Genomic DNA, 27,500 nt, shown 5'->3' with positions numbered 1-27,500 from the left:
TAATTGTGTGATCACCACTACATTATCAGAGCAACCATGCTGGCTACATGGCCAATCTGGATAGTGAATGGGAATTACGTGGTCATCCCGGTTGGTTTTTCCCCAACTAGATGAAGCTGGATCAACCAGAACGACGAGAGAGAAGAGGACAATTTGTATGCAAGTTACGAAGGGATGACCACGTAATTCCCATTCACTATCCAGATTGGCCATGTAGCCAGCATGAGTGCTCTGATAGTGTAGTGGTGATCACACCCAACCGGTAATCAGGGGGACGTGGGTTCAAATCCCGCTCAGGGCATAAAAAGGTTTTTCTCCCAATGAAAAATGTCTTTCAGGAGTCGTCCGTGTTTGGTCCTTTCAAAACAGGACAATCTAAGCAATTGTCTCTTATAGACACCTGTCAATTTAGGCGGCTTCAAGGGGATTCGAACCCATGACCTCTGCGATGCCGGTGCAATTCTCTACTAAAATATTGATCTGCTGCCAACTGTGTGGCTTCATAGCTCTGTTCGTAGAATCGCATCCCGTTGACAATTGCTTAGATTGTGCACTGCAATTAAGTACGAGAATCACTCAGTAAATCTTCTACAATAATATAGTCAGTGTTTGAAAATGCTAACAGTATACGTAGCTGAAGAGACTTTAACTAATAATCGAAAGTTCCTGCTTGCAACTAGGATGATTATAGAAGGCGTTGGAATTTTAACTTAGTTCAATTAAAAAAAATTTCAACTAGCAATTACAATGGTAAATGAACACCTTATAACTAGGATCTTCTGAGTGACAGTAGTTTACAAGGAGCAAGGTTCTTGTTGTCGATCCAAATAAAGCATTTTTATGTAAACTGAATTCAGAAAATATGTGACACCGAGTCATCCATGCATGTTTTTTTTTTACCTTCTACGCTCTAATTACCTAATGAGCAAATGTGAGAATGATATTTGTTTTGAATCTGCATCTACTATAAACATGGAAAATATCTGAGTTCCACGTGGTATCTGAGCCCACGACCCTCCGTGATTTAGCCGGATAGTCGGAAGCTTACTCACTGAGCTAATGGGGACTCTACGGTGAGCAAGGATGAAATTCCCATCCCAAGGGTGACCTTTGTGTCTCCATTTTTTCCGATTTTCCAGTGGATGCAATTTAAAAGTATACTACCCAATTGATCCTTTTATTCCTTTACGGGCCAAAATGAATCATCTCATTTACCACCATGAATGATCCTAAACGTTTTCTTTATTGTTTAAATGCTCCTTTTGAATTGGCTTCCATCAATGAATTTGAAACGTTAAAGAGAGAGATGCTAGTTCGAGCACAGGTAACCCAGGCTCACTGTGTGTACTACAGAGGTAAATATAGAGAACATATGAGGCGAAGTTTAGGTCTGGAAATTTGCTAGAAAATGGAAATAAAAATCCATGAAACTTACCATGTGGTGAGCTGTTGTTGTCTTTAATACGTACACGAAGTTTCGGGAAAAATGGTTCCCGTTCACCTTTCTCCATAGTATAGTGATAAGGAAGGAGACGGAAGGCAGCGTCGGGACTCCGATCGACCCAAAACAAGCACGATTTTTTTGCTCAAACAAAACTCACTGAGCAATTTGGGACTCCCCTCCCTCCATGGGGTCTTATTATACTCGTCACAAGGCGTCCCGAGTTCAGTGCCATTTTGAATTGGACACTTTGCGAGGACAACGGTTTCGGGTCGCCATTTTAGCAGGTTAATTTACAAGTTCTACGGAGCCTGGTGGCTTCGCGTTGCTACCTGAGTTCATGGTTTAGAGAAATTCATGTTCCGCGAGCCTGCCGTGTTTATTTAGCTTCGATTTTCGCGAAAAAAAATCGTGCTTGTTTTGTGTAGATCGGAGTCCCGACGCTTGCTTCCGTCTCCTACCTTGTCACTATACTATGGAGAAAGGTGAACGGGAACCATTTTTCCCGAAACGTCGTGTACGTATTAAAGACAACAACAGCTCACCACCTGGTAAGTTTCATGGATTTTTATTTCCATTTTCTAGCAAATTTCCAGACCTGAACTTCGCCTCATATGTTCTCTATATTTACCTCTGTAGCACACACAGTGAGCCTGGGTTACCTGTGGTTCGAGCAGTCAGCACATACGGCGAAAATAGGTAGTGACCGGGGTCCAGAGCGCTTATCAACAGGATTTGTTTCAACACCATTTTCCAATCTTAAAAGCAAAGGAAAATAACAGCGACAAAGGCACGTTTGAGTAAGCCAAAGTCTCACATAGTAATTTAATTGCCATAAACGTGCTTGTTGTTGTAAAGTAGGCAGGTAGATTCCCTCCAGATAAAACAGAAGCAAAAAAATAGGCCGGCGAAAATTCTGTACCTTTCACAAATTGTTGGGCAGCCCGTATATTCCTCTGTACAATGTGAACTTCCACAGCAAAGCGACATCAAAATGGCGGACTGATCCGCTAAGAACGAGACACGCGACTTACCCTTCTCTCGCCGTCGACGATTTTGGATATCGACCTCAGATGATCTTTAGGCGAGTAGGTCATCGACATTTCCCAGTTTGTTCTCAAAGAGAAAGCAGACTCACCCACCCGTAGATGAAATATTTCGAGATACTTACCCACCACTACGAGTCTTTTGCGTCAAGAAAGGCATCATATTGTGTCCAACCCTTTGGAATATTGACATCTGAACCAGACTTTTGAACAGGAAATATTATGTCGCTTACTTGACGTATCATGCCCCATTCTCCTCAGTCCTTCGGACGTCGCATTAAATATAATAACGAACTACGTAACGTACGGTCTCTTTCTCTCCATATCTCTCAGCTTAAAATTGTTAGCAAATGTTTGACCAATGCCAGTGTTCAATGAAGCCGACCAACGTGGTTTCTTTGGGATCTGGTTTCCGGGTTCATCTCCTTGCTTCGGCTTTGCCTGTAAATTTCAATTAAACACATGGTAGCAAGAAAACTCCTTAGAAGTAACTTCCCAACTCGAAAAAGTGCAAAGCAATGTTATTGATGAAAATACCGTTTATCGGGCCTCCACATTCGGTGAATATTGGGCGGGATCTGATCGATTGAGTCAAACACACTCGTCTCCTGGCCGTCATTATTGATGACCGACTTTCCTGGCTAAAGCACCTTATAGACGCAAGAAATTGTTTTGTAAACAAGCTGAAACCAGTTTCAACGTTTTCAAGTGACGTTCTTATTGAGAGGATTGGCACCAAAATGCTGTATCACGTACTGCCAATGTTATGGTACCATATGAGACACAAGTTTTTGTTGAACAAGATGCGGTCAATTTTGACGTAATAAGTCAACATGGCAACGGAAAAGCGCAGTAGAAAACACTTTTCTTTGGTGACGCATATCTAAAAAACGAACTTGGTGACCCCATTTTTTTGCTTAAAAGTGATCAGCAGGCGAAGATGAAACTTGCTGCAAAGTTTAAAGAAAATCTGTACAGCGGATTCAGAGCCACGTTAAATCTGTGATATTTAAAGGTGGTTCTATACAAAGGTCACTTATTGAAGCTGTTGCTCTTGCATTTGTGACCAAATCGCTGTCATAGCAATTGTCTTTGGCCATTGTTGATTTGAAAAATAAGGGCCCATAGCATGTAACCAGAGGTGATGCTTTTAAAGTAGCGTGTTATAACTATGTGGAATTGTCACTTACGCAGGATTTTACAGGAAACGCCGACAGCAATACAATTAAAAGACACGAAATTTTGGTTCCTGCTATTGCAACAAACCTCCTTTTGATACCAACTAGCTGGCATAACAATATTGGACTCAGAATGGAAATTTATGGTTGTAAGCCAGGTAAGAAAAGAAATAAAGACAAAGGTACAACGATTAGGGGGGCTGGATATTCCTGCCTAAGAAAACGATGTCAGTCTTGATTAGGGGGGAACGGGAGAAAGGGGAGGAGGCGGGGGTTACCATTTGTCCAAACTGATAAATAAGTTGGCGTTTTCAATGTTCTTAATTGCCAATGTTGTAGGCATGGTCTGTGGGTTTACGAAGTCATCTTCACCAATATTGATGGTTTTCCGACTAAACAATCAATCAATCTATCTATCTATCTATCTATATATCTATGTATGTATGTATGTATGTATGTATGTATGTATGTATGTATGTATGTATGTATGTATGTATGTATGTATCTATGTATCTATCTATCTATCTATCTATCTATCTATCTATCTATCTATCTATCCATCCATCTATCTATCTATCTATCTATCTATCTATCTATCTATCTATCTATCTATCTATCTATCTATCTATCTATCTATCTATCTATCTATTTATCTATCTATCTATCTATCTATCTATCTATCTATCTTTAATGGTACAAAGATATGTGAATTTACAGTTTGTTTAGTAAACATAATATACAATTCAATACGAGCTGCCTGAAATAGTCATACAGGGCTAAAGGAGCCCTTCAGTCATCAGTTTATCGCGATGATAACACGTCTGTCTTCCTTTTAAATTAAACCAATGTTGGAGATAACTTACCGTACTTGAAATTACACTCGACCTTAGGGTTTTATTTCGAAGCATGGGTAATGTTGGAAGGAACACCATTTACTTTGGATTACATGAACTCATCAAGCCAGGAATACACGGAGGCGTCTTTAAAAGCTACAGAAGAGGTTGGTTCAAATTGTATTACATTCCTAGCACAAGCAAAAAAGACAGATTATTGATCGCACTTTTTCGTCTGCTGTAGCAGATACGAGTGATTAGGCCACTGAGCCGGGTTGAGAGCCGAAAATAGTCATTAGTGATTCATTTTAAGTTATCTGTACCATATATGTTCAAAAATAAATAAATAAATAAAACGTAAGTAATCATGGCTAACATTATCCTTGTAGGTCCGTTTGTGTTTCAACAACGTGGGAGGATATTTGTCAAACAGGCTTCTAAGGTTAAGGTAAAGATGATCCGTTCCTTTCAGGTACAAAAAAATATGACTAGAACGTAAAAATATAGATAAGTTGGGATCTAAATATTTCGCCGGAATCTCTCAGCCTCCATACGGTCTGTTTGAATGGGTGTGGTTACAGAGCACTAAGTTATGTAACCAGTCGTTCAGAGCGGCTTGTAAAATATTCTTACCCTCTAGTCATATTTGTTTTTGTACATGTCTTTCGAATGTGAAATGAACATTTTTGATTCTATTAGTTGCTTTGTTTACTGATCTGACCAGTTTTTTGGTCAGTAATGCAAAGCAGTCATGGTGCTTTAATTTATTGCATCCATGGTTTTTTGGTTTTGCCTTTTTTTTTGTACCTTTCTTGGCTCTCTGTATTCACTTCTCTATTTCATCCAATGAATATTCTGATATATCAGTGCTTTTTTCAGTCCTCAGCCATCCACGAACATCGATACCTTCACCACTGCGGAGTTAGCAATCTACTGCATTCCATCGACTGTTGATCTTCTTATAGCGAAACTGAGGACATTTGTTCACGAGTCAAGCCTGTTCGTGCCAGAGTATCTAAAAATTAAGCACCCGCGTAAGTATATAGTATGTTCGTTCTTCGTTATCAGGGAACTTTAGATTGGGAATTGGAGCTTTCTGTTTCAAGCATGCGCACGAGGTTCTGCCCTCTGTGAACCAGCAACTCGCACCAGAGAACGACGACAACGTTAACGTTTATAGGAGCTTAATCTAAAACTATAACTTTGAGGTATTAAAATCATTTATGGAGGTCAAAATCCAACAAATCAGGGGATATGAACAGAGTGCGAGATTAGAGAAAACTGTGACAATTGACAATCTGTCGTCATGAAGTCAAATTTGGTCATTTCACGTTGTTGTTAGAAAGTCGACGGCAACAAAATTTTAAAAAAATATAAATTCACACCGGAAACAGCCAATGCCAACGTCGTAGTTGACTTGGCAAAGCAAGAAAAAGACTACGGCAACGAGAACGTCGACGTCATCTAAAAGTTTACTTTTTGTAATAATTCCGTAATTATCACAGTTCAACTTTTTCGACTTGGGAAGTGTCAAGCAACCTTCCAGGAATAAAACTGTTATGGTAGGTGTAAATATTAGTGGAGAAATTGAAAGAGAATTACTGTGGGAACAAGGCACAGCGCATGCGCAGGAATTGCGGCAGAGCCGTTTTTCCTTGTTCCTTTAATCTGTTGTTTTCTACCGTTAATGTGGTTGTTCCTTGAGTTTCAAATTAATCGAGATTCCCATTGCCTCTTCATTGGGAGAACATCAAACAGAAAAAAATGCAAGTAACTAGTTTAACTAAAAATCATAAATGGTTTACTAATCAAGAGAGTTGGGGTTATGTCGAGTTGTTTAATATTCCTTTTGCTTTTTTTTGTACTTTCTCAGGATCTGCGATTTTAATATTTCTGAAAAACCATTGAGAGGCTCTGCTAGGGTAAATTCCGACAAGCGACATGGATTAAAAGTAGCAACAGCGCTTAAAGTGCAATCGCGACAAACGACATCCTTTCTTTTAATTTCCGACATTAACGGTCACAGCAACGTGAAACATTAACAAAGCACCGTCGCGAGACTTTTTAAAATTCCCCCTTTCCCCCCCCCCCCAACCAGGGCTTCATTTGACCTTTTCTATTTTTAAGCATGAATAGTTTTCCCAAATACTTTCCTCTCGTCAGAAGAAGAGTTTTTCGTAACAATTTTTATATTTGAAGATAAAAGATTGCGATGAAAGTAAAAAAAACGTAGAAAGTGCTTGCTTAAAAGGTGAGGACGCTTCGGCGTTAGCTTAAAGACAATTTCAAGTTAAGCTGAATAAAGTTAGATACGGATTTAAAGGCAGGAACAAATCCTAAGAGACACAAATACAATGGTATTTTAGTATATTTGCACTTTAAAATCCTTGAGTGTGTGTGGTTTTTTTTTTTTGTGTTTTTTTATTTTATTCTAACATGTCGGTTCTTGTTAATCGCAACGTAAAACTTTATTTTCTTCCTCCATAGTGGCCTGTGATTGTCGACCTCCTTTGGTTGATTTGCACCTCAAGCACCTTGTTTCTGAGTCGGATGTAGTATACACTACAAACAGATCTTTCATCTTGAGGGCTACAGTTACAAAAAATTGCTCAAGCTTCAACAAAACACAGTATCAGTGGATGTTCGCTCCCATCCATTCCGAAACAAAATACTTCTCACCATTTTTAAAGTATGAGGCATCAGACAGGACCACCATTAGTTTAATACCAAGACTTTATACTGGTGCAAATATCTTGTACATATCTTTGGAAGCATCAGTTCCCGAGGAGCCAGGGGCCTTTGCATATGATTATGGATTCGTAAGAATTCGGCTTCCAGATCTGGTAGCCAAGATTATTGGTCCGAATAAAATATCCAAACTAGAGAATTTTTTGACTTTGAATGGTGAATGGTCTTATGATCCAGATTCCAAGTGGATGTATTACAGAGGCCTTACATTTAGTTGGCATTGCCGGAGGCAATGCATAAGGGCTGTCAGTCATAATTCTTCTATTCTGAGAACAGAAGAGGAACCTTGCTACGGAATTTCCAATACTATGGATTATGTATTTTCCAATCAAACAATGGCCACCGTTGAAACTGCTTTGTTGAAGTCCAACTGTACTTATAAATTTCAGTTGTCAGTGGCAAAAGGAAATCGAATTTCCAGTACCGAAAATGCAGTGAAGGTCATGCCCCTTCCATTGTCGATTAGGTAAGTGGTTTTCTATTTGAGCAAACCTCCATTTATCTCTCTTTATTATGCCACTATTACGCCATTTTACCATATTTGGTCAAGAGAACGCACAAAATGTGGCCTGGGACGATAATAAAATGTCGGTCCCAAATGCGGACAGAATGGGAGTTTTTCAATAAAATAAATTGTTTCCGTCACAAAGCAAAGCCTGATGAGTTAGCTTTTCATTGTTTGTCATTCGTCGTTTCGTTTATCAAATCAACAAAAAGGACATTTGAATGGTTTCTTCTGTGTGCTTTTCGTCATTAGCACACTCCTTATCACTGTTGCAATCAATAAGATTCTCAGTATAAATGCACCAAGAAGCCAAATTACTAAAACATGACGTAATAGTGGGATAATAAGTCCCTTTTTGAAAGGTGTAACATATAATACGTGCGGACATTTTGCTCGTTGCTCGTATATCCGCACGTATTATATGTTAAACCATTGAAAAGGTTGTATTTATGTGAGGAAGTCAAAGAATTGTATAGATGGCTGTGAAAATCACCTTTCCTTGCGGTCTTCGACTTTGAATAGCGAAGGGCGTAGATAACAACTCATCGGGCCGAAAGCATACACAAGGCGCCTCTGGCAGCCGTTATACGGTCCATGTCTGATGCCGGAGGACAGTACCACACCCAGATGGAATTGACTGAGAGTTGATTGCGATGAGGGAGGAAACCCCTAGAGTAAGATAGAGATCGACTGTAAGTCAGCTCAGGTGAGAGTCGTGATGGATAGCCGATTAGTGTACAGCCAAGAAATATACCCTTAGGTTTAAATTTTGTTTCCTTCTTTGTGATATTATTATTTTAATTTGTAGTGTTATATGGAACGGATTTCGTAACAAATAAATGCCGACTTGGGTCATTTAGTTTACTAAAAACAAAAATATAATTACTTTTAATTAATGAAGATCATTTTACGTTTTGAACTATAAGGTGCGTTAATAATTGCAAGAAGAAAGTCTCCCCACAACGACTTCTGACTCTTCAAACGTTCTGCGACAATTTACCATGCTCCTCTCTTGGTACGTTTTCATGGATTGTCAGCATACGGTCATCTAATAGCAAAGGGGATCCTATTTGGAAGGCTCTCACAAATACAAGTGGATTGATCAGTGTAAGCATGAACACAACGCAGTTTAATTTACCAAGACTCGATGCTGTTATTCCAATTCGAGAAGGACAGGTATTCAAAGTCATGGTTCAATTGATTGATAGTAATGGCCGCCATCAGGAGGAAAGAGTTTATACATTTCTTGTAAATGCACCACCCAAAACTGTACAAACTGAAAGCAAGGGCTGCGTAGTATGGCCAACAGAGGGGAGTGCAATCATAACAGATTTTCACATAAGTTGCTTGGGTTGGTACGACACGGATACACCGTTACGGTACGCGTTTACGTACACGTTCAGCTCTAGCACGATTATTATTCAAGATGGAAATGTTGGTAGTGTTACTACCAAACTACCTTTAGGGGACCCAGCAGGGGAACACGAACGCATTCTGGAGCTCCAGATTATTGACGCATTTGGAGAATTTGCAACTGTTAACGTGAAAACGAAGGTAAGGATTGTGTTATCTCAAGAACCCATGACCCGGAGCCTACAGCTCCCATACTGGGCCTGTGTAAAGGCATTTTTACAGTCCGATCTATTTTTAGACTATCTTTTCCCGAAAAGACAAAGGCAGTTCCGGTTCGGTGACCCTATGACGTCAGCTTAATTTTTTGTAATTGGTCATCGAGCTCCTGTGGGAGTCTCATTCGCGGGAAATTCAATCTAAAAATAAATCGGTCTGTGAAAACGCCGTGACACGAACACAGTAGAGTTGTAGGCTCCGGGTTATGGGTTCCTGGTTATCTTTTTTAATAGATCCGGGGACTTTATCATTCCAATGAACTTTACTGTGCAAAAAAATCCGCGAAATCATAGGCTCCTTTACCTAGGGTAAGTGACGCTCCTCTGACGCTCCACCCTCAGGAAATAAATTATGGTTTTGTTAAAGAATGAGAGTCTTTTTAGCAAAAGAGTGATTCACTTTACATCGTGTTATCTTTGTTGAAGATGTCTAGGTCAGCTTCGTTTTTGAAGACATTATCATTGCAGTGAAGGCATCTGTTAGACAAAGAAATTGCCTATGCTTTCATTACATATAATTTATAGATTTACCCAAGCCTAAAAGCGGAGCTCCAGGATTGTTTGTTCTTACAGCTGGTTGTAGGATTAGGGAAAATACAATGCTTTGGAATTGTCCGCGTTTTGGTTTTTCCGGATATCCACAGTAAATTTCACCCGATAAACCTATATCGCATGAATCACGGAGGGATGAGTGCGATATTTGTTTTTCCAGCGAAATTTACTGTCGAATTCACCAGTTCGGAAATTAATTTCTCTTGAATCGTAAGAGTTTTAAAAGAAAACAAGCAAATCCTCAGCTAGCGAACGGAATAGGAAAGAAGCCATTTCAGAGTCGGCTGTCAAAAGCCAGCGAATATATAGGAATCACACTAAAATTAGAAATCGCAGACGTTTTATAGCTCGTGATGTGACAGATCGTTTTTGTCGGTTCAAGGTCAAAAAAAGAATTTTATTGATGTACCTTATTCCACTTTATCTCTGAAAACGAGGCCATGTACATTTTGATGTATTTCATTGAAACACGCCAGATTGGCTTAGAACCAGAATCGGCAAGAAAGGACATTCAAACTTCAAACAAGACCTCCAACAAATTACCTGTACGTGCTCTGAACAAACTTCTGAAAACATAAGCTGGTGATATTTCTCCTTACTTTTACGAGAACATACGGGGAAAATTTTCTTGTCAGTTTCTAGGCACATCGAAAAACAATTAGGCAAACGGACTGAAAAAACCTCTTACTCGCTCGCTAAAACCACACAAACAAGCAAACAAATCAATTATTTCTGTCCAAAAAAGAGGACAAATGATTGTTATTTAATTCCAGATTAAAATGAAAATTCGAGTTTCATTCCTGAGCAAAGGAAAAAACCACTAAACCACTTTTTAAATATATGCATCCACTTGAAATAACTCATCCGTAGAAATAACTAACGGTTTAGTGTCCAAGAATAGAATTTGCGGAGCAACTTCTTTCACCAAGTTTGAGCTATTACTGATGTACTTTTGTCGTTTTCATTCTATTTTGTCTTCTTTCGTTTCTGTTCTTCTGTCATAGCCGTCCAGGCATCTTGCAACCTTATCATATTCAAAATTAAAAATCGTAAGATAAGATGTGCCAAAAATTGCAAATCAGAGCAAAAAGCGGCACTAGACAAATGAAATTTATATCCCGCCAATTCTTAACTTGAATGACTATGTAGCAATCAGTGTGACCTGACCACAGCTACATTATATCAAACCGTTTTCTACCTGAACACGAAAAGCCTCGACTGTCAAGAGCTTTTGTTGACGTAGCATGGCCATGGAGCCGCGTCGAGCCACAGAAAGAGCGCGAAAATTTAAGCCTCGTTTATGCTGAGTTGTGAGTGTCGGACCTGGCTTGAGCCTGCGATTCAATCGAACAATCAGTCCTTGTTCAGCGGTCAACTTAAAACAAAAACCGATGACTTCGATAAGGTCCAACTTGAGCCTGCGATATGGTCATGAGATACCTTGTTTTGACAGGTGTCAATTGACCAGAACCAGAAACTCATAAGGGTTGAAACGTGTAACGCGCGTTCACAGCTTCCAAATATTCAGCGCGAACTGATTGGTTGAATGTTTCAGTGCTAAGTACCATATTTGGAAACCCCTCGCTCTTGTTGTTCCAAATATGGTACTTAGCAAATTGAATATTCGGAAGCTTGTTTCCCAGCACACAAGGGGCCGTTACACGTTTCAACCCTTATGGGTTTCTGCCAGAACATTGATATCCAATATCAAAGAGATGCTGTAAACTAGCCAGAGTGTCAGCTGGAGTATTGCCTCCTCGATGAGCTCTAAACTTGAGCTCGTGATATGGTCACGTGATACTGGTCACATTGGCATACATGGATGGGTGGACAGACGTACGCTATAAAGTCCACATCGTTTATCCTCGAAAACTGAATCGCAGATCGAAACATCAGGGCTATGGATTTCTGATGCTTAATAAGAGATTATGAAGGTTACTTATGGGTCACGTAAACATTCTTTTGTCAACGTCCTAGATTACCTTTTGTACCTAAGTAGTCCTAAATTATTAATTAAGCGTGGTACTGATTTGATTCGGTTACTTTCTATTTTCTCTATGTACCCAGGTAAGACCGCCACCAGCATCTGAAGCTCTGTTGAGTTTGATTAAAGAAGCTAAAAACGAGATGCAACTCCTAGTCCAAGGAAATAATGTCGACAAGGCCGCTGATATGGCAATTACTATTCTGTCTGTTGTTGATAACAACGATAAATTTAAACAAGATGAAACGGTAAGATCAGAGCAAAGCAATGTACGGTGAAAGTGCCCTCTTTTCACCTGTTTCGCCTTTTTGTTTTAAATTCATTATCCCCAATTTGGATACGAAGCTCAAAACTGTGCTTTTCCCCGGACCATACGGTTCAGAAATCAGGACGGTCACACTTTACGATACAATACGTAATGCCCACTCCCCATATGGCCTTTTCACTACAAAACAGAACATTCAACAGCAACTGTTAAGAATCCCAAATAGCCGGAGGCAAGCTAGTTGGCTATTTACAAGTGCTGGGACTACCAGGAACAAATTCAACTTAACCAGTGGTCAGAAACGTGTCTTGAACGCGGGATCCCCGGATCTCAAGGCAAGCGCCCTAACCCCTGGGCGACACTGCCTCCTGAGGAACTCACGTGCTGAAACTGTTAGATTCAAAGAACCCAAATGGAAATGGTTTAACTAATGTTTGCTGTTATGAGATTCTGCAAATTCCTGTCTATGCACCTCACCTTAGCCAAGGTTATGTTTCGTTTACGTAACTGATGACAAATAGAAAATATTACGAGCGGAGATGCCGGAGAAACGAATTTTATCTTCGAGTGCTGTTGCTATTAAGACACTAAAGGCCACACGATTTCGCGCGTGGACAGGACGCACTAATATTATTGGCGGACATGTCAGCAGCCAGGGCGACATCAATATTCGCACAATTGAAAATGGTACCTCCACTCTACTTGACGAACATATCAAATTTTAGGAACAAGAAAAAACACCGGTATTTTATCGATACCTGGATAACGAAACATTTTCTAGCCTTTTGGGGGAAGTATTTCAATGTGTCATTTGTGTAATTCTGGTTTTGCAACAGTTCCTTTTTTCCCCAGTTTAAAGACTCAGTGTTAAACGTCATAGCGGGAGTTGAAGTAAATCGATTGAACCTTGTGACGAAGGTTGCTGTTATTACGGCTTATTCCACCAAACGAGAAGATCGTCTTCCTCAATCTTCACAGGTTTGTCTTGATATTTTTTTTTTGGCTGTAAGTTATTGATTTTGTCGACAACCTGGTAAAAATCTCCAATAAATCCTAGCCCAAAAATTGAAGGTCAAGAGCACCTATAATACTATTAATCATACTATTGACGATGATGGTCATAAAACAATATCTATGAGCCGTAGGAATCTCTAAACGAGTGGGAACATTGCAAAAGGTTGCTTGAGGTATCCACTTTTCTACGAGAAGACAACTGACAAAATATCCTAGGAAACAATAACAAAATAATTTTAATAATTTTAGGGGAACAATGACAGATTATCCTAGGGAACAAGGGAACATAAACAAGTAATTTTGGAGGGACATACTCCTCCAATAGTCCAATTAAGTGTCGTCAGTTTTGGAAATGCATTTAGAACTTTGACCAATCGGTCGCACATTTTAGTTTTCTCAAGTTGAACTGATGGAACCGTCGTAAAATTCCATTCGAATTCTGATTTATACGCTACTATTTACGATTTACCATCGATTTGGGCCAAAAACGTTTTTGGCATTTTTCTAAATTCGACTTTTAGTATCGTGTTTTTTCTTTGTTTTTTGTTTTTTTTTTTTGGTTTTTTCACGTTTGCAACCGTAAGCAAAGCTTAGCCATCTTGAGCATGTTCCAAAGTGTTCAGAAATGAATGTATGTATTGTTAACGAAAAACATCAAATTGGACAGTTTATTTTTTGTTATTCGTTAAAGAGATAGGTAAGATAACACATTTTAAAAAAAATGCATCTTACCTCTTCTTGAAGGAACTTTAGGAGGCTCAAACCAATTTCAACACTTGTTTCGCATGACAGCAAAGTTAGGGTACAATGTAAGACACCAATAATAATTCCTCAACAACATGCACTGATGGATGTGGTGTAATAAATTACCTTGGAATCTACAAACACTATATATTTTGTCTTTAAATGCTCATCACAAAAAAAGCTAAATGGTGACCCACAAGTTTTATTGCCTTAAAATGACTAACAGACCTCGATAAATCCTTCTGCAAAGTTTAAAACATTTCTCTGGAGCAGATTCAGAGCCACCTTTACAACTGGTAATTTTAAAGTGCTCTGAACCTGCTCCAGACAACGTTTCGTAACTCCGTGGAGAGTTTTATCACTTTCCAGCAATACAAAATGGTTGCACTGAATTCGTTTTTGAGATATACGCGTTAAAAAAAAAACGTCAAGGGCGTTGTACATGGCTCTTTTGTTCCCATTATAATCTATTACGCCACATCGATGAGTGCATCTTGTTAGCAATACTTTTTTTCATTTGGTATCATAAATTTGAAGTTACGTGAAACAGTGCTGTTGAGTAAATTCTTCTAGTGAGACATTCCCGCGAAATTGTTGCAACGGTTTCAGCCACATTAAGTCATACTTGTAAACCGATATCAAGAAAATATATCATCAGTATCAGGCTCTATTTTATACTGTCATTACGTTTAGGAAACGTATATGATGATGATGATGATGATAGTAATAGTAATGATAATGATGATGATGATGATAAAATCTAGACAAGTGACCAAGAAAATAAGTATGCCAACCTTTACTGTTGTTCTTAGCTGTGTTTGTTTAACTCGCTCGAATCTTAGAGTAACAAAGACTTCGTTTATTCACAAGGAAGGTGCATTGTGCTTTTCAGTGTAGGACGTGTATTGCTACAAACTAAAATTCTGTTGTTGTCGATTTTTTCTGTTGATAAGGGAGACGCACTGACACTGTTAACAAAGTCAACTAAGTTCCTAGCGACAATGAAAAAAGATACCTCTGAAGAGCTCCAAGTTGACCATGAAATAAATGTGAACATTCTAACGGGGATAGGAAACGTCATGAAGGCGTCGTCTAAACAAGCTGACTTTGATGCGAGTGACGAGGATCCTACTATAGATAGAGTTAAGGTGAGTGGTATTCGTATGAACACTTGATCGTTCTGAATGTGCTATACATCAAACTAAATGTACGAGGGAATTCATCTTTTATCGGAGAAAGCGTCTGCTTTAACCAGTACGGTTGACAACCACAGAGCCAGAGCCAAATTCATTTCGTTATTTTTTGTTTTCCTTTGATGAAAATGGAAAAAAAAAAGCCGCAATTGATATGAATGAAATTAAACACTATTGTCCGTGTTCACGTGTCGTCACACTGGCTATGTTCGTCTTCTTAGCAAAGAAATGCCCGCTCTATGTTTCATGTATCCCAAGAACGTCTTTTTATGATATAAAACAAATAAAATAAATACCATTAAAAAAAACTAAAAAACAAGGGTAATTATCGTTTTAGAATAGGAGTTTAACACCCAACTTTCTTTATTACGGAGTATTCAACCCCTTTTTTTCATCTTGTAAGATAAAATTCTTAATAAACTGTTAGCCACTTGAGGTTTAAGAATACTGAAAGATAATATGACGTTAGAGTTTGCACCTTTCTTGCCCAAAAGTGGCCAATTTATCTTTCATCTGAACCCCACGCGAATCTACATCCAACGGCAAGCGTCAGTGAACTCCTTCAGTAAAGAGATTGACTGGAGGACGGTATGGACTCGACTCTAGGGTTCCCCAAACCACAATGTTCTTAACAGGAACAAACGAAATTACAATTGTTTTACAGGGAAGGCTTTTTTTTTCCGTTTCAGAGTAAAGACATAACCAAAAACTGCGCGGAACTTGTAAGTGTTATGAAGGATAAAGTTATTTCTTCAGAGGGGATATGCGAAAATCCGGTAGTGGTTAGTACTCCGTACATCAACCTCACGGCTTGCATAGAGAAGGCCAATGACATGAAGGTGCAAAAGCTGCTAAAGGGAGATAATGGAGTCAAATTACCAGATTCAAAGGATCTTTTTCCAGGGATGGAATTGGATGACAGCTCTGTTATCGATGTCAAGGTGGGTCTTTCGTTGACCTCTTTCCCTATCCCAATCAAGCCAAGTCACACATAAAGCATTAGCTTTATATCTCATGGATAGTACTCAATCACCTTTATGAACTTATAGTAAGATTGGTTTCCTTTTATTTGCAGCTGGTGTCGTTTAAGGAGAATCCGTACACCTGGCACGAGAAGTCAAAACTTGTTACCTCATCTGTGCTTGATGTCACCCTTAAGAATGTCACTTCTGGAAAACCACTTCATGTTGACGGTCTCAAAAAACCTGTCGAATTGTTTATAAAAAAGTGGAACAGGGACGACATAGTAGATCATAAACTTGAGAAGCTAGAACCAGATTACTTTATAAAACCAAGCCCTCCGAAATCAACGAGAAATATGCGATTTCACAAAATATTTTTACCTTACAGCGACGTGAATACAAAGATAAGAATTGTTCCATCAAATGACAAAAAGCTAGAGATATACATTAGAAACAAACTGAGACCAACACCAGCGGATTATAATTATGAAACCGTCGTCCCGAATTATTCTACTTGCTTGAACTTCACAAAAGAGAATGGACTGTTTAACTGCTTAGCTGACCCCTATATCTTCACCATATCACCTGCAATAACGGGATATACTGGAGTGCACTATTTGGGAATTCGATATGTGAAACCAATTGAGACCAGCGGCAGTGCACGCGCGAGACGTTCGTGTACAGATGGTGATCGACAGAAGCGATCATGCGTTGAGGTCAAACGTCCGCCTTCGGAACCCGACACGTCAGAATTTCAAAATGGAACGGACGTTCAGTATGCACTCAAGGTAACCATGGGAACGTGTATGTATTGGTCAGAAGAGAAGAACGAGTGGACAAGCAAAGGATGCAAGGTATATTATGTCGTACTTAGCTGGATGATTGCCTTTATTTAAGTAGTAACTGAATTACCTATTATTAGTCTTGTTCGAAACAGAAGATTGATCTTTTACGGTTTAAAAAGCATTGCCTGATGCACTCAGGTTCATATATAGCTATCTACCCTTTAATTGGGGATACACCTTTTCAAATTTTGATTTTAGGCTTTGCTAGTTGGCCTCATACTAACCTAAATACCTACTGTCCGAGAAAATAATTTCTTGATAATTGGTCTCAAGGCCGGCTAGGTTCATTGCATCTCATTGATGAAGTGTCTCAGGTAGTAAAACAATCTATTGCAATGGTGTAGAGGTGGTGTGAGGAAGGATTGTGAAATCGGTGGGTTGAATTACAGTGAGCAGTCAACAGTTCTCGGCCACTATTAATATTTTCGGCTATTTAAGGAAAGATATTTAAGTATAGAAATCACTTTTAAAAAAGACTGTACAAATCATAATAACTGTTTCTTTTCTATTAATACAAGCTCACCCAATGAGCAGGAGTTCTCACCCTACAAACAGTAAAAGAGCTAATTGATAGATGTTGCATGGCTTATTATTTTACAATACCCGAGAACTGTTTAAAAAAGAAACGAGCGCCAATTGACAAGATCAACACTCCATAAAAACCTGTTAGCCTAATTCATTTTCTCCTAGATCCAACTCTTTTGAGATTTTAAAGCGGTAATGGTGAACGATTAAATTGGAAAATTCCAGTTAAAGTAAGCTAGTGCCTTTTTTTAAATCAAGGCTTTAAACCTAGGTCATTTACTGTTTAGTTGACTTAGTTTTGAGTTTTGAAATCCAAAGAAAAAGAAAGATGTTTTTTTGTTCATGGCAGCACTTTAAATTCTTTACATGTAGCTGAATGTTTGTCTGTTCTAACTTGTTTCTAGATCGGTAGTGCATCAGATTCTGGTAAAATCCATTGTCTCTGTAGTCATCTCTCAGCTTTTGGTGGTGACTTCTTCGTGGCACCGAATCCAATTGACTTCGACAAAGTGTTTGCCGAGTTTGGGCGCTTGGGTGAGACAGGCAACTTCATAGTCCTCTCCTTTGTTTGCATAGTGTTTGGTTTGTACGTTCTTGGCCTTGTTTTTGCCCGAAGAGCTGACAAAAAAGATAGCTTAAAGGTAGGAAAAATGTTGTGGTAGTTAAAATATTAATTATTTAATATGCACCATAGTTTTTTTTCTCACTTTAAAGAGGCTTTCGTTGTCGAGTCAATCCAAAGAGTTATGCAGCCGTTTCTGCGGAGTTATGATCTTGGCTCTTGATAGATTGCTTTCCTTTGTTGACCGACGTACGCAACTTATGAGCATTACGCCTTAGAGGATCGCACTGAAAAGGTTTTGTAAATAGACCTATTTTATTGACTGATTGTATTATTGGGCTTAGAGAGGAGCTGGAAGTTCTTAACGATAACACTCAATGCATCATGGAATAGATAAATACTCCCTACTTAAAGTGGTAGTATGACCAAAATATATATACTTTTTAAATTTCTCTTTGGGTTTCTAAACTATGTTAAAAAAACAGCAATCAGTGTGCAAAGTCTTAAGCCTTGATTAAAAGAAAAGACGCTTGTTTATTTTAGCTAGAATTTTCCTATTTCATGGTCCGCTATCACCAACTTTAAAACCGTGAGAGAGAGCTGGAGGGAAAAACGACGTCAAAGACTCATTAGTTTAAGAATGCAATGCGTGTGTACGCGGCTTAATAAATAAGCAGCAGGTGAATTTTGCGCTTTCAGACTTTTAAACTCGTGTTTTTCATATAAATTAGGCTGCGTTTACAAGCTGAATTTTTAAGCTAGTGAGTAAATTACGTTACTTGTCAGGTTTTCTCAGATCCAACCATCTGATGTCCAATCGGTCAATATGGAACGCGAGTAATGGCGGACTTGAGATACAAAACTTACACTCTAAGCAAACAAGCTTTGGATACAAATGAAAGCTCAAAAATTTGCCAATCAAGTGTTGCACAATCACACCTTCAAAATCTCAAGAAAAAAAAGGTGATTTTTTTTAAAATCACACTATCAATTTATTTAATTGCCAGTCCAATTAACGACATTTAGTACATAAAGAAAGAGAGGAGTGATCCTCGTACTTCTCTGAACAATCTCTAAAGACACCTGTAAAATTCAGGTGACTTCAACAGGATTCGAAGCCATAACCTCTGCGATGTGGGTGCAATGCTCTCTACCTACTGAGCCATGCAGCCATTCAGTCAATTTGTTGGGCTGATGTGTTCCTGTAACCATTCTACCCTTCTTTCGTCTATAACCCGTACTTCAAATATACATTTATTTCAATCATCTGGTTTTTTCAGTCTTGATCATACTCGTTTATAACGAAGCAACGAGTGCAAGAATTTTGCAGTACTGTACGTTTGTAATGTATTTTTCCCACATCTTATGCATCAAATAGAATAATAAATGAACTAGAGATACGCCATTTTATGTTTTGATTGCTCCTTGTTTTATACTCAAGGTGGCACCAAATGTCCATCTAATAACAGGAGAAGAAGAGGAATGCACATACACATACGATATCTCTATCCAAACAGGAGCCTGGCGAGGATGTGGAACCACGGCTAACGTTACAATGGTTTTATTTGGAGATGATTGCGTCACTCTACCCATTTTGCTAACACAAACCCACCTAAATAAGAAGTTTTTCTCCCGGGGGAGCGTCAATACCTTTACCATTCATCTTTCAGAATCGTTAGGAACAGTCTTCAAAATCAAAATATGGCATGACAACTCAGGAAAAAGCCCTGCTTGGTTCTTCCACCAGGTTTTGGTTACCTGCAATGCAACTCAAGAAAAGTGGTATTTTCTTGGCAACCGATGGCTTGCTTTAGATAAAGGAGATGGGAAGATTGACACAGAGATATGTTCAGCCGGAAGAAAGGAATCGTTGGCTTTTAGAAACCTCTTTTATTTTCGGGGTGCAAAAACACTTGGGGAAAAACATTTGTGGCTGTCCCTGCTCACAAAAGTACCTCATAGTACATTTACACGGTGTCAGCGCTTGTCGTGCTGCTTTTCTATCTTGTTTGCAACCATGATTGCCAATGCAATGTTCTATAAACAAGGAACTCCGTCTGAAGTCACTTTTAAAATCGGTCCGATCCAACTGTCGTGGATTCAAATAAAAATTGGACTTCAAAGTGGGCTGTTTGCAATTCCTGTCAATGTAGTTGTGGTTGCAATATTTAGGAACATAAAACAACCTACCTCAGTTGAACAAGAAAGTACTGATTCAAAACCAGTTGGATGTTTTCCTCATTTCTGCGTCTACATCGGTTGGGTACTATGCACAGCGGCATCACTTGTATCTGCTGCGTTTGTTGTTTTTTATAGCCTCATGTGGGGCAAAGCAGTTGCAAATAAATGGCTTGCATCAGTATTGATTTCATTCTTCCAGGACATCATCGTTATTCAGCCAATTAAAGTAGTGTTTCTTGTGTCATTGCTGTCGGCGATCGTCAAAAAACCAATGGAAAACGATCAAGTTTATGGCCAAGGTCATTCAAGCCATGACATGGACAAGAAGCTAATTACTTACCCTCCAAGAGGGAAAGAGCTGAAGAAGGTTCGCTCTATGAGTGTTTTGAAAAGTAGACTTGTCACTGTAGTGATAGAGTTTGCACTATTTGTGCTGTTCCTGTTTCTTCTAATGATGGTTTGTTATGGAAATCGAGATAGCAGGAGATATCAGCTCACTCAGTCAATCAAAAGCGTCTTTACTGGATTTGAGAAGGTTTGTCATTTTGTGTTGTTTATTGCATAACTCAATATCAATCCACATAGGCCTGCTAGCTGTTGAATCCTCTATGTGGACGATGGCCTCCCTACAAATAAAAAAAACAAAACAAACCTAAGGCTTTTGGAATGGAATCTAGGAATAACTTGAAGGAATTGAACTTTTTTGGGTAAAAGAAATCAGATCTTCCTACTAGAAAAAGTACTGCCCTGTTCTCGGGAACAAGGCTAAAACGGACTACAACAATAACCCTAAAAGGCTACACACTACACAGGGTGAACATGAACTGTCTGTTCTTAATTCAACAGGTAAAAAGCAGGGAGTCGTTCTGGCAATGGAGCAGAGAAAAACTTGTTCCTGGACTTTATGACGTCAAGTGGTATAACGGCAGGAGATTTCCGTACAAGGAGGGTTTTATAGGAAGCAAGGAATCCTTCATGGTTGGAATGCCTCGATTCAGGCAAAAGAGAGTAAAACGTGGTCAGTAAGTTGGGGCGATGCGCCTTCTTTATTTATTTCGTTGTACGTGCCGCCAGATAAAAGCCGCCTTCAAAAATTCATAAACGATTAACGAAGCAGCCTCTCATGACAACGATAAAACGTCACATGCATTACCTTTATAACTGATAAAACACTTCGCATTAGAATTCTTCATATAATAAAGTTAGGCGTAGCTAGTTTTTTTTTTATGTGGAATGTTTTTGAAGCTTTTCAAAAAATTCGCAGCACGATAAGACAGAATCTTTCCAAAAATGTATGCTTTGTTCGCTTGTATCGTGTCGTAAACTAAACTACTAAGTGAAGGCTTAGAGGGGCTCCGCTCAGATCTACGTTCCTATATTCTTTCTGTTGCGTGTCAGTCAGGGACTTTGTTCACATGACCATTAATTGATAAACTTGAAGCTTGGGTTACACTTACATACTTACATACTTTAATTGACCACTTGCCATAGGGCCTTTCCAGGGCCAATGAAACACAATTAACAAAACAACAGAACGTAACAATAACAGCAACAGAAACAACAACAACAACTGTTAAGAATCCCAACTGGGCGCAAGCAAACCAGTTGGCCATTTACAAGTGCAGTTGAGAAGTTGAACCAGGGACTACCAGGAACGTGACTTGCACCCGGGATCCCTGGATCTCAAGGCAACCGCCCTAACCAATGAGCCGCACTGTCTCCTGGGTTCTATATATACATGCAACAGTAGAGAAATAATCAGAAATAGAAAGACCATTGTTTAGCTAGAATGCAAATGTTCAGAGAAATGCAAGTTGTGGTTAAGATTATGTGACAATTTGAAAACTACAGAATTCCATACTTTAGGTTCCCGCGATCATTTCATAATTCTCAGTGCAGAAGCTCACCTTCCATCAACAAAATTTCCAAACATAGCCGGGAAGATCGACTTCGCCTCTGGAAAGTGAATTAGTTTACAGCTCGAATGTCATTTGATATCTCTTTAGAGGCTCTTCAGTAAAATGTTTCGTACAGATTCCAACTCTTTCCATCGGCGTGGAATGAATGTACGAATGCAACGTGGGAGCGAAAGATGCTGATTGGTAGGTTTTGTCACGCATCAATTGATTTCGGCATCCGGTGTTCTGGGTCAGCTCTAGGCTTGGCGTCAGAAATTTGATCGACTGAAGCCAAAACACACTTAGGCCGTTGAGTCTTGAAGATGTGATTCCGCAGAATTGTGAAAATCGCATTAAAAGCGAAAACCTCTAGTTAAATTTTTCAGAATTAAGTACCACACACTCACAACAGCTCAGGTTCCTATACCGAAAAAGCAAGCTATAATTACTGGATCAGGAAGAAAAATCACCTACTTGTTAATGGCTGTCATCCCGAATTCTCCAATATTAATTACTTTCGAGTAAGTGAACTGAGTAAATTTACTGATCATTAATTAATGTCTTGGCGATTTCAGAAATCAGTTGTCAAGCCAGCGAAAGTCAGCCACAGTTTATCAAGCAGTTTCCCCGTTGTATCCCATATTACAGCGAGGTCACAGAAGATACAACCAAATATCACATGCCCAAATGGATCCCAATCTACAATGAAAGCAGCGTGCAATTATTATTCGAAAGATTCTATCTGTGCCCCAGGCCTTGGCGCTTTCAAACGGCCCAGGAACTTGACGGTCGGTGGTTTCAAGGTTTAGTATCAACTTACTCAGGGGGAGGTCATGTGGCTGATCTTGGTTACAACACTGATGATGCGTATCAGGCTATTGACACCTTGGAAATCAACGATTGGATCGATAATTTAACCGCAGCAGTATTTGTAGAATTTACTACGTATGAACCGGCAAGTTCTTTATTCAACGCTGTTAAGTTGCTCTTTGAGAGGTTCCCAAACGGAGGTACAAACACAATAAAGCAGTTTAAAACGTTGACAGTTTACTCGCCACAAGATCCGCATTTTCGCGGCTTCTACGAATCGTGCCAGTTGTTTTTTATATTGCTTATTTTGTGTCGCGTAGGCACCGAAATTGGGAAAATCTATCAACATGGCTCCATTTATTTCAGAGATCCCTGGAGATGGCTGGAATTGCTACTCTTAGGATGCTCACTAGCGTCATTAGCTATGTTTTTCTTAAAGGAATCTTACACAAGTGAATTCGTCAAAGAGGTCAGAAAGAACCCATTTCAAAGCTGGAGCACGGACAACATTGCATTATGGTCGGATGTAGAAGTGGTCCTACTTTCTGTCGTAGTTTTTTTGGTAACGATGAAGATGTTAAGGATAATACGCTTCAATACTCACATCATTCAAATGCGAATGACGCTCGGCATTGCCGGAAAATATTTTTGGTCTTTCTCGATTGTATTTATAATCGTTATCACTGCGTACGTCATACTTGTAACTCTCACGTTTGGGAAAAATATTTATGAATATCACTCATTCTTGCAATCATTTAGCTCCGTACTTTTGATGATAATTGGTGGTAAGGCACCATTTTACGAACTCCGAAAAGTAAGCTTCGTGATCGGGCCACTCTTCATGTTTGGCTACATGGTTTCTATCGTGATGATTCTTCTTAATATGTTTCTCGCGATACTAAATGACGCTTACACCGAGTCGCGTGAGCGGGGACAAGGAGGATTAGAGGAACTGGAGTTGTCAAACTTTTTGAAACGGACAGCCGAGAAAGCTGTTATGAAGACAAAAGTCGCGGCAATCAAAGTTTTCCAATCTCTCCCAACTTTTTGGCGACAAAAAGAATCCCAACTTGAGAAAACAGTGGGAACTGGCATTTTAATTCAAAAGCTGGGAACGGAGGTGGATTGTGATTTTCGGGATGACAATGTAACCTTCAGGGATCTAATGAAATTGTTAAATGACATTAAACATGACATCAGCAGTTCAGTGTTGTCCCTCGATGATATCGTTCCGAAGGTAATGATTCAAGAAGTAGACAATGTAAGGTCTCAATCAAACTACTTCACAGACGAAGAGAGGAGAGAGGAAGATGATCCATGTTACTCGCGTTCATCATTATTTAGCAGCCAATCTGACAGTGCAATTTCCAAGTCTGATAACCGCATATATTGGGACCAAGACGAAAAGACACTACGAAGTGATTCACTCATAATGGATGATTGGAATCGTACGGTATTCTTAGGGAATCAAGAGTTTGTTTAGTTTTGAGCAAGATCTTGTTAATTAAAGTTAGATCTTCTTAAAACGTGGTCCAATTTCTTAACCTGAGTAAATTTCTTGATATCTTTAGTAAACGCTGCATTGTAAACAGTGTAAATACCATGTTCTAAGAAGTAATTATATTGCAATAACGTTAGTACTCTATTGTAAGTAGTGTCAAAAATTGTAAATAGTATAACTACCGAGTAGTATTAGTAAGTAGTATTAGTATTGGAAATAGAGTAGGTAGTAAGTAGTGTTAGTAGTGTAAGTAGTCCAAGCAAAATTAAATAAATAAATAAAGATCTTGTTTAATTTTAAAGATTTTTTTTCTCTTTTAAAGGAAATTAGAGTATATATTGTTTGGGCAATGGTCAAATGTTGTATTTCCCACTGACTTCTCATCATATAGGGAATGAGCCCCGATAGGCTCTTTCCCGCTTTGTTAAAGAAATAAATTTAATGTTGCAGGTACAGGAAGCGAATATGACAAATCCAGTGATTTGTTTTAAATAAAAAGATGTCAATCGGAAAATTACGAGAATGTAAGATTTACTTTTTACTTCCACTGGGTTCCAATGTCACAAGTGCGCGAGTTCCATTTATGACCTTTAGGCATTGCTTACACCTAACGGCATCGACCTTAATTGACCTGGGCAGTAAAATGGAGTTCCTGGAGTAAACCCACTGAAGTACACAAAAACCAGTTTCCCAGGAGTCTCGAAATCTTTCCAGCCCCTAAAAGCAATATTCGATCAACCGTTTTTGGATCCTGGGTCAGTCTTTTAACATTCATTTAATCAAGCTGAAGAAAGACCGGAATGAATTACGGCCCATGTTTTCCACTTGTTCTTCATTTTTCTATATCTGAAAGAATGCCAAAGGACCATTTTTTTTGTTGTATATTTGTTTTTCCTCGTTAAGAGCGTGTAGTTAAAAAAAAAACAAAAAAACTTTAAGGAAACATGACGGAATCTGGAACCTAAACAGGGTGCGCAAATGTTTCTTGAATTTTTACTGGGAACCTTAAAATCATCATGCCAAAGATAAAATTAAATACTGTGTTCTTCTCTGTAGTATACACCTTATTTCAAAATGGCTGCAATTTAAGTATTCTTTTGTTTGATTGAAAATTTGCCCTTTTGGCCTCGTTCGAGGTTAAATATTCTGCTGAATTTTCCGGTTTATAGCGAGGTTAAAAGAGCCAATTTGCAAGGAAACAAAAGAATGAGAACAGGCCACCCGTTGTAAATTTTTACTGCATTCCTTAAGGTGAAAAGTTTTGCAAAAACTATCGTGCATTGTTGAGAGACAGGAACTTAAATCCACTCTCATTAAACCCTCCAATAGTTTGGCTCTGTGGAAAAGAATAAGGTAAGCGGGAAAGATTTGCCTTTCATCTTTCCTTGACTAGCTTTTGTTTTGTTTCCTTTTTGTTTTTGTTGAGTTATATTTTTGTTCAGGTCGCAAGGAAACGTAACGCTTTAGCTATGGCCGGTGTTATACCGACATTACTCCAAAATAGCGAGCTATAGCCAATGGCCAAAGCTCCTCTGGGTCATTCGTCCTCCTTCAACTTTCTAACACCTTCTCTAGAACTCTTGTTGTTCCTAACAAGGCTGTTTTCTGCAGCAATCCCGTCCTAATTGTAATCACTAGCTTCTTAATTAATCAATGCATCAAGCCTTTTGCTCACTACTCCGAGGTTTTTTTTTTTTTTTAAATTTTGTTTACGTCTTTTACATCACGATACACTACTGACAATACGTTACGTGGACTACTTACGATACGGTACCTACACTACTTAAGATACTTATACTACTCACAATACAGTACTTACAGTCTCACAATACGATGCTTATTATAAACTATACACAACAAGTGCTATTCTTGGATTTCACATGACGTCAAGGCCGCCATGTTGGTGTCCCCAAACAATGAAATGGCGGCGATGTTGGTGTCCCGATCCAATCCTCCGGGAATTGAAAGGTATTACTATGCCAACGTCTTCTTTTGTTTTCGTTGAAAAACATGGCTTTTGATCACGTGAGTGAAACTCAAGAATACCAACAGGTAGGTCAATTGACAAGTAAACTAAACTTAAGGGCCCACTGACGTATTTTTTGGGGTGCGTCGCTAAGGATGTACTGGTTAAGTAATTTGAGAGAATTTGGCATTATTTTGGTCAGTTTCCAACATTTGTAAGCCAATGACCCTAAATATGACGTCATCATACCACGCCCATGGTCACGTGACCAATAAAATAAGACTCTAAATTTGTCTCCGTGCTACGCAATTTGGGTATTTAATCGATGGTTTGATAATTTGTATTCGTTTTTGCATCCAGCCAAGCATGCTTTTCTTTTTATTTTGAAAAATGTTCTTTTTAAAGACATAAGCGATATTGAAATACCCATAACTTTTTCAGAAAAGATGATTTTAAAAAATCGATGCTTAGCTATATTCTGTATTTGGGGGTGAAACGTGCAATGCAAAAAAAAATAATAATTCAATTTAAAACCGCCGGAAATTTAGCTTTTCTCTCAAACTGGAAGTCAGTTCGTTTACGCATGCGCAGTTGATCTGAGAACGAGCGCGAGGAAGGGCGAGGAAAAACCTTCGATGGAAATAACAGTTTGTGCGGTGACTTTTGCTTGTGAGTGGGTTTTCTTGTCAGCTCATGATATGATGACGTCAGTTACAGGAAGTAACATTTCACGTCCTTAGCAACGCGCGAAAAATCCGTCTGTGGGCCCTTAACAAACAAATACTATAATCGCTGAAAGAGATGGGTGGATGATTTAGCTGAAAAGAGGAGGAAAATATTTATAGAAAAAAAATAGCATTGAGCTGTGGGCTTACCAGGTTCAAACCAATTTAACGGAGAAAAATCTTCCATTTGTTCTCAAAGGCGGTAAAACGGTTACTGCGTAGAGCTATATTTTTTTCAATTTGAATAATTGGGTTAAGTTTACTATTGAAGGCGGACATACAAGGGGAGGCTCCACCTAATTTGCAAGAATAAAGATGACATCGTACAAGTAGAAGAACAACATCCATATAACTGTATGAGTAGGGACTTTTGACAGCCCCGTGATCAAGTGAA

At 38.9% G+C, this 27,500-nt stretch overlaps 1 protein-coding gene across 1 annotated transcript in view; it reads left to right on the top strand.

The window, feature by feature from the left end:
* LOC138025712 (polycystin-1-like protein 2) overlaps positions 1-24,920 on the top strand; it is a 31,116-nt gene extending 6,196 nt beyond the window's left edge. The window contains exons 3-17 of the mRNA XM_068872889.1: positions 3,682-3,823; positions 4,556-4,665; positions 4,888-4,946; positions 5,378-5,532; positions 6,986-7,712; positions 8,678-9,305; positions 11,999-12,163; positions 13,033-13,158; positions 14,892-15,080; positions 15,821-16,072; positions 16,207-16,947; positions 17,868-18,104; positions 19,467-20,741; positions 21,053-21,224; positions 22,680-24,920. Of these exons, the coding sequence (XP_068728990.1) occupies positions 3,682-3,823; positions 4,556-4,665; positions 4,888-4,946; positions 5,378-5,532; positions 6,986-7,712; positions 8,678-9,305; positions 11,999-12,163; positions 13,033-13,158; positions 14,892-15,080; positions 15,821-16,072; positions 16,207-16,947; positions 17,868-18,104; positions 19,467-20,741; positions 21,053-21,224; positions 22,680-24,397 (6,696 nt within the window). The 3' untranslated portion in view covers positions 24,398-24,920. The remainder of the gene's footprint in view (positions 1-3,681; positions 3,824-4,555; positions 4,666-4,887; positions 4,947-5,377; positions 5,533-6,985; positions 7,713-8,677; positions 9,306-11,998; positions 12,164-13,032; positions 13,159-14,891; positions 15,081-15,820; positions 16,073-16,206; positions 16,948-17,867; positions 18,105-19,466; positions 20,742-21,052; positions 21,225-22,679) is intronic.
* Positions 24,921-27,500: the final 2,580 nt, after the last annotated feature.

This window comes from Montipora capricornis, chromosome 12, assembly GCF_036669925.1.
Source record: "Montipora capricornis isolate CH-2021 chromosome 12, ASM3666992v2, whole genome shotgun sequence".
In the NCBI taxonomy this organism is placed as follows: Eukaryota; Metazoa; Cnidaria; class Anthozoa; order Scleractinia; family Acroporidae; genus Montipora; species Montipora capricornis.
The sequence above is the reverse complement of the archived record's forward strand: the minus strand, read 5'-3'. Positions and strand labels throughout refer to the sequence as shown.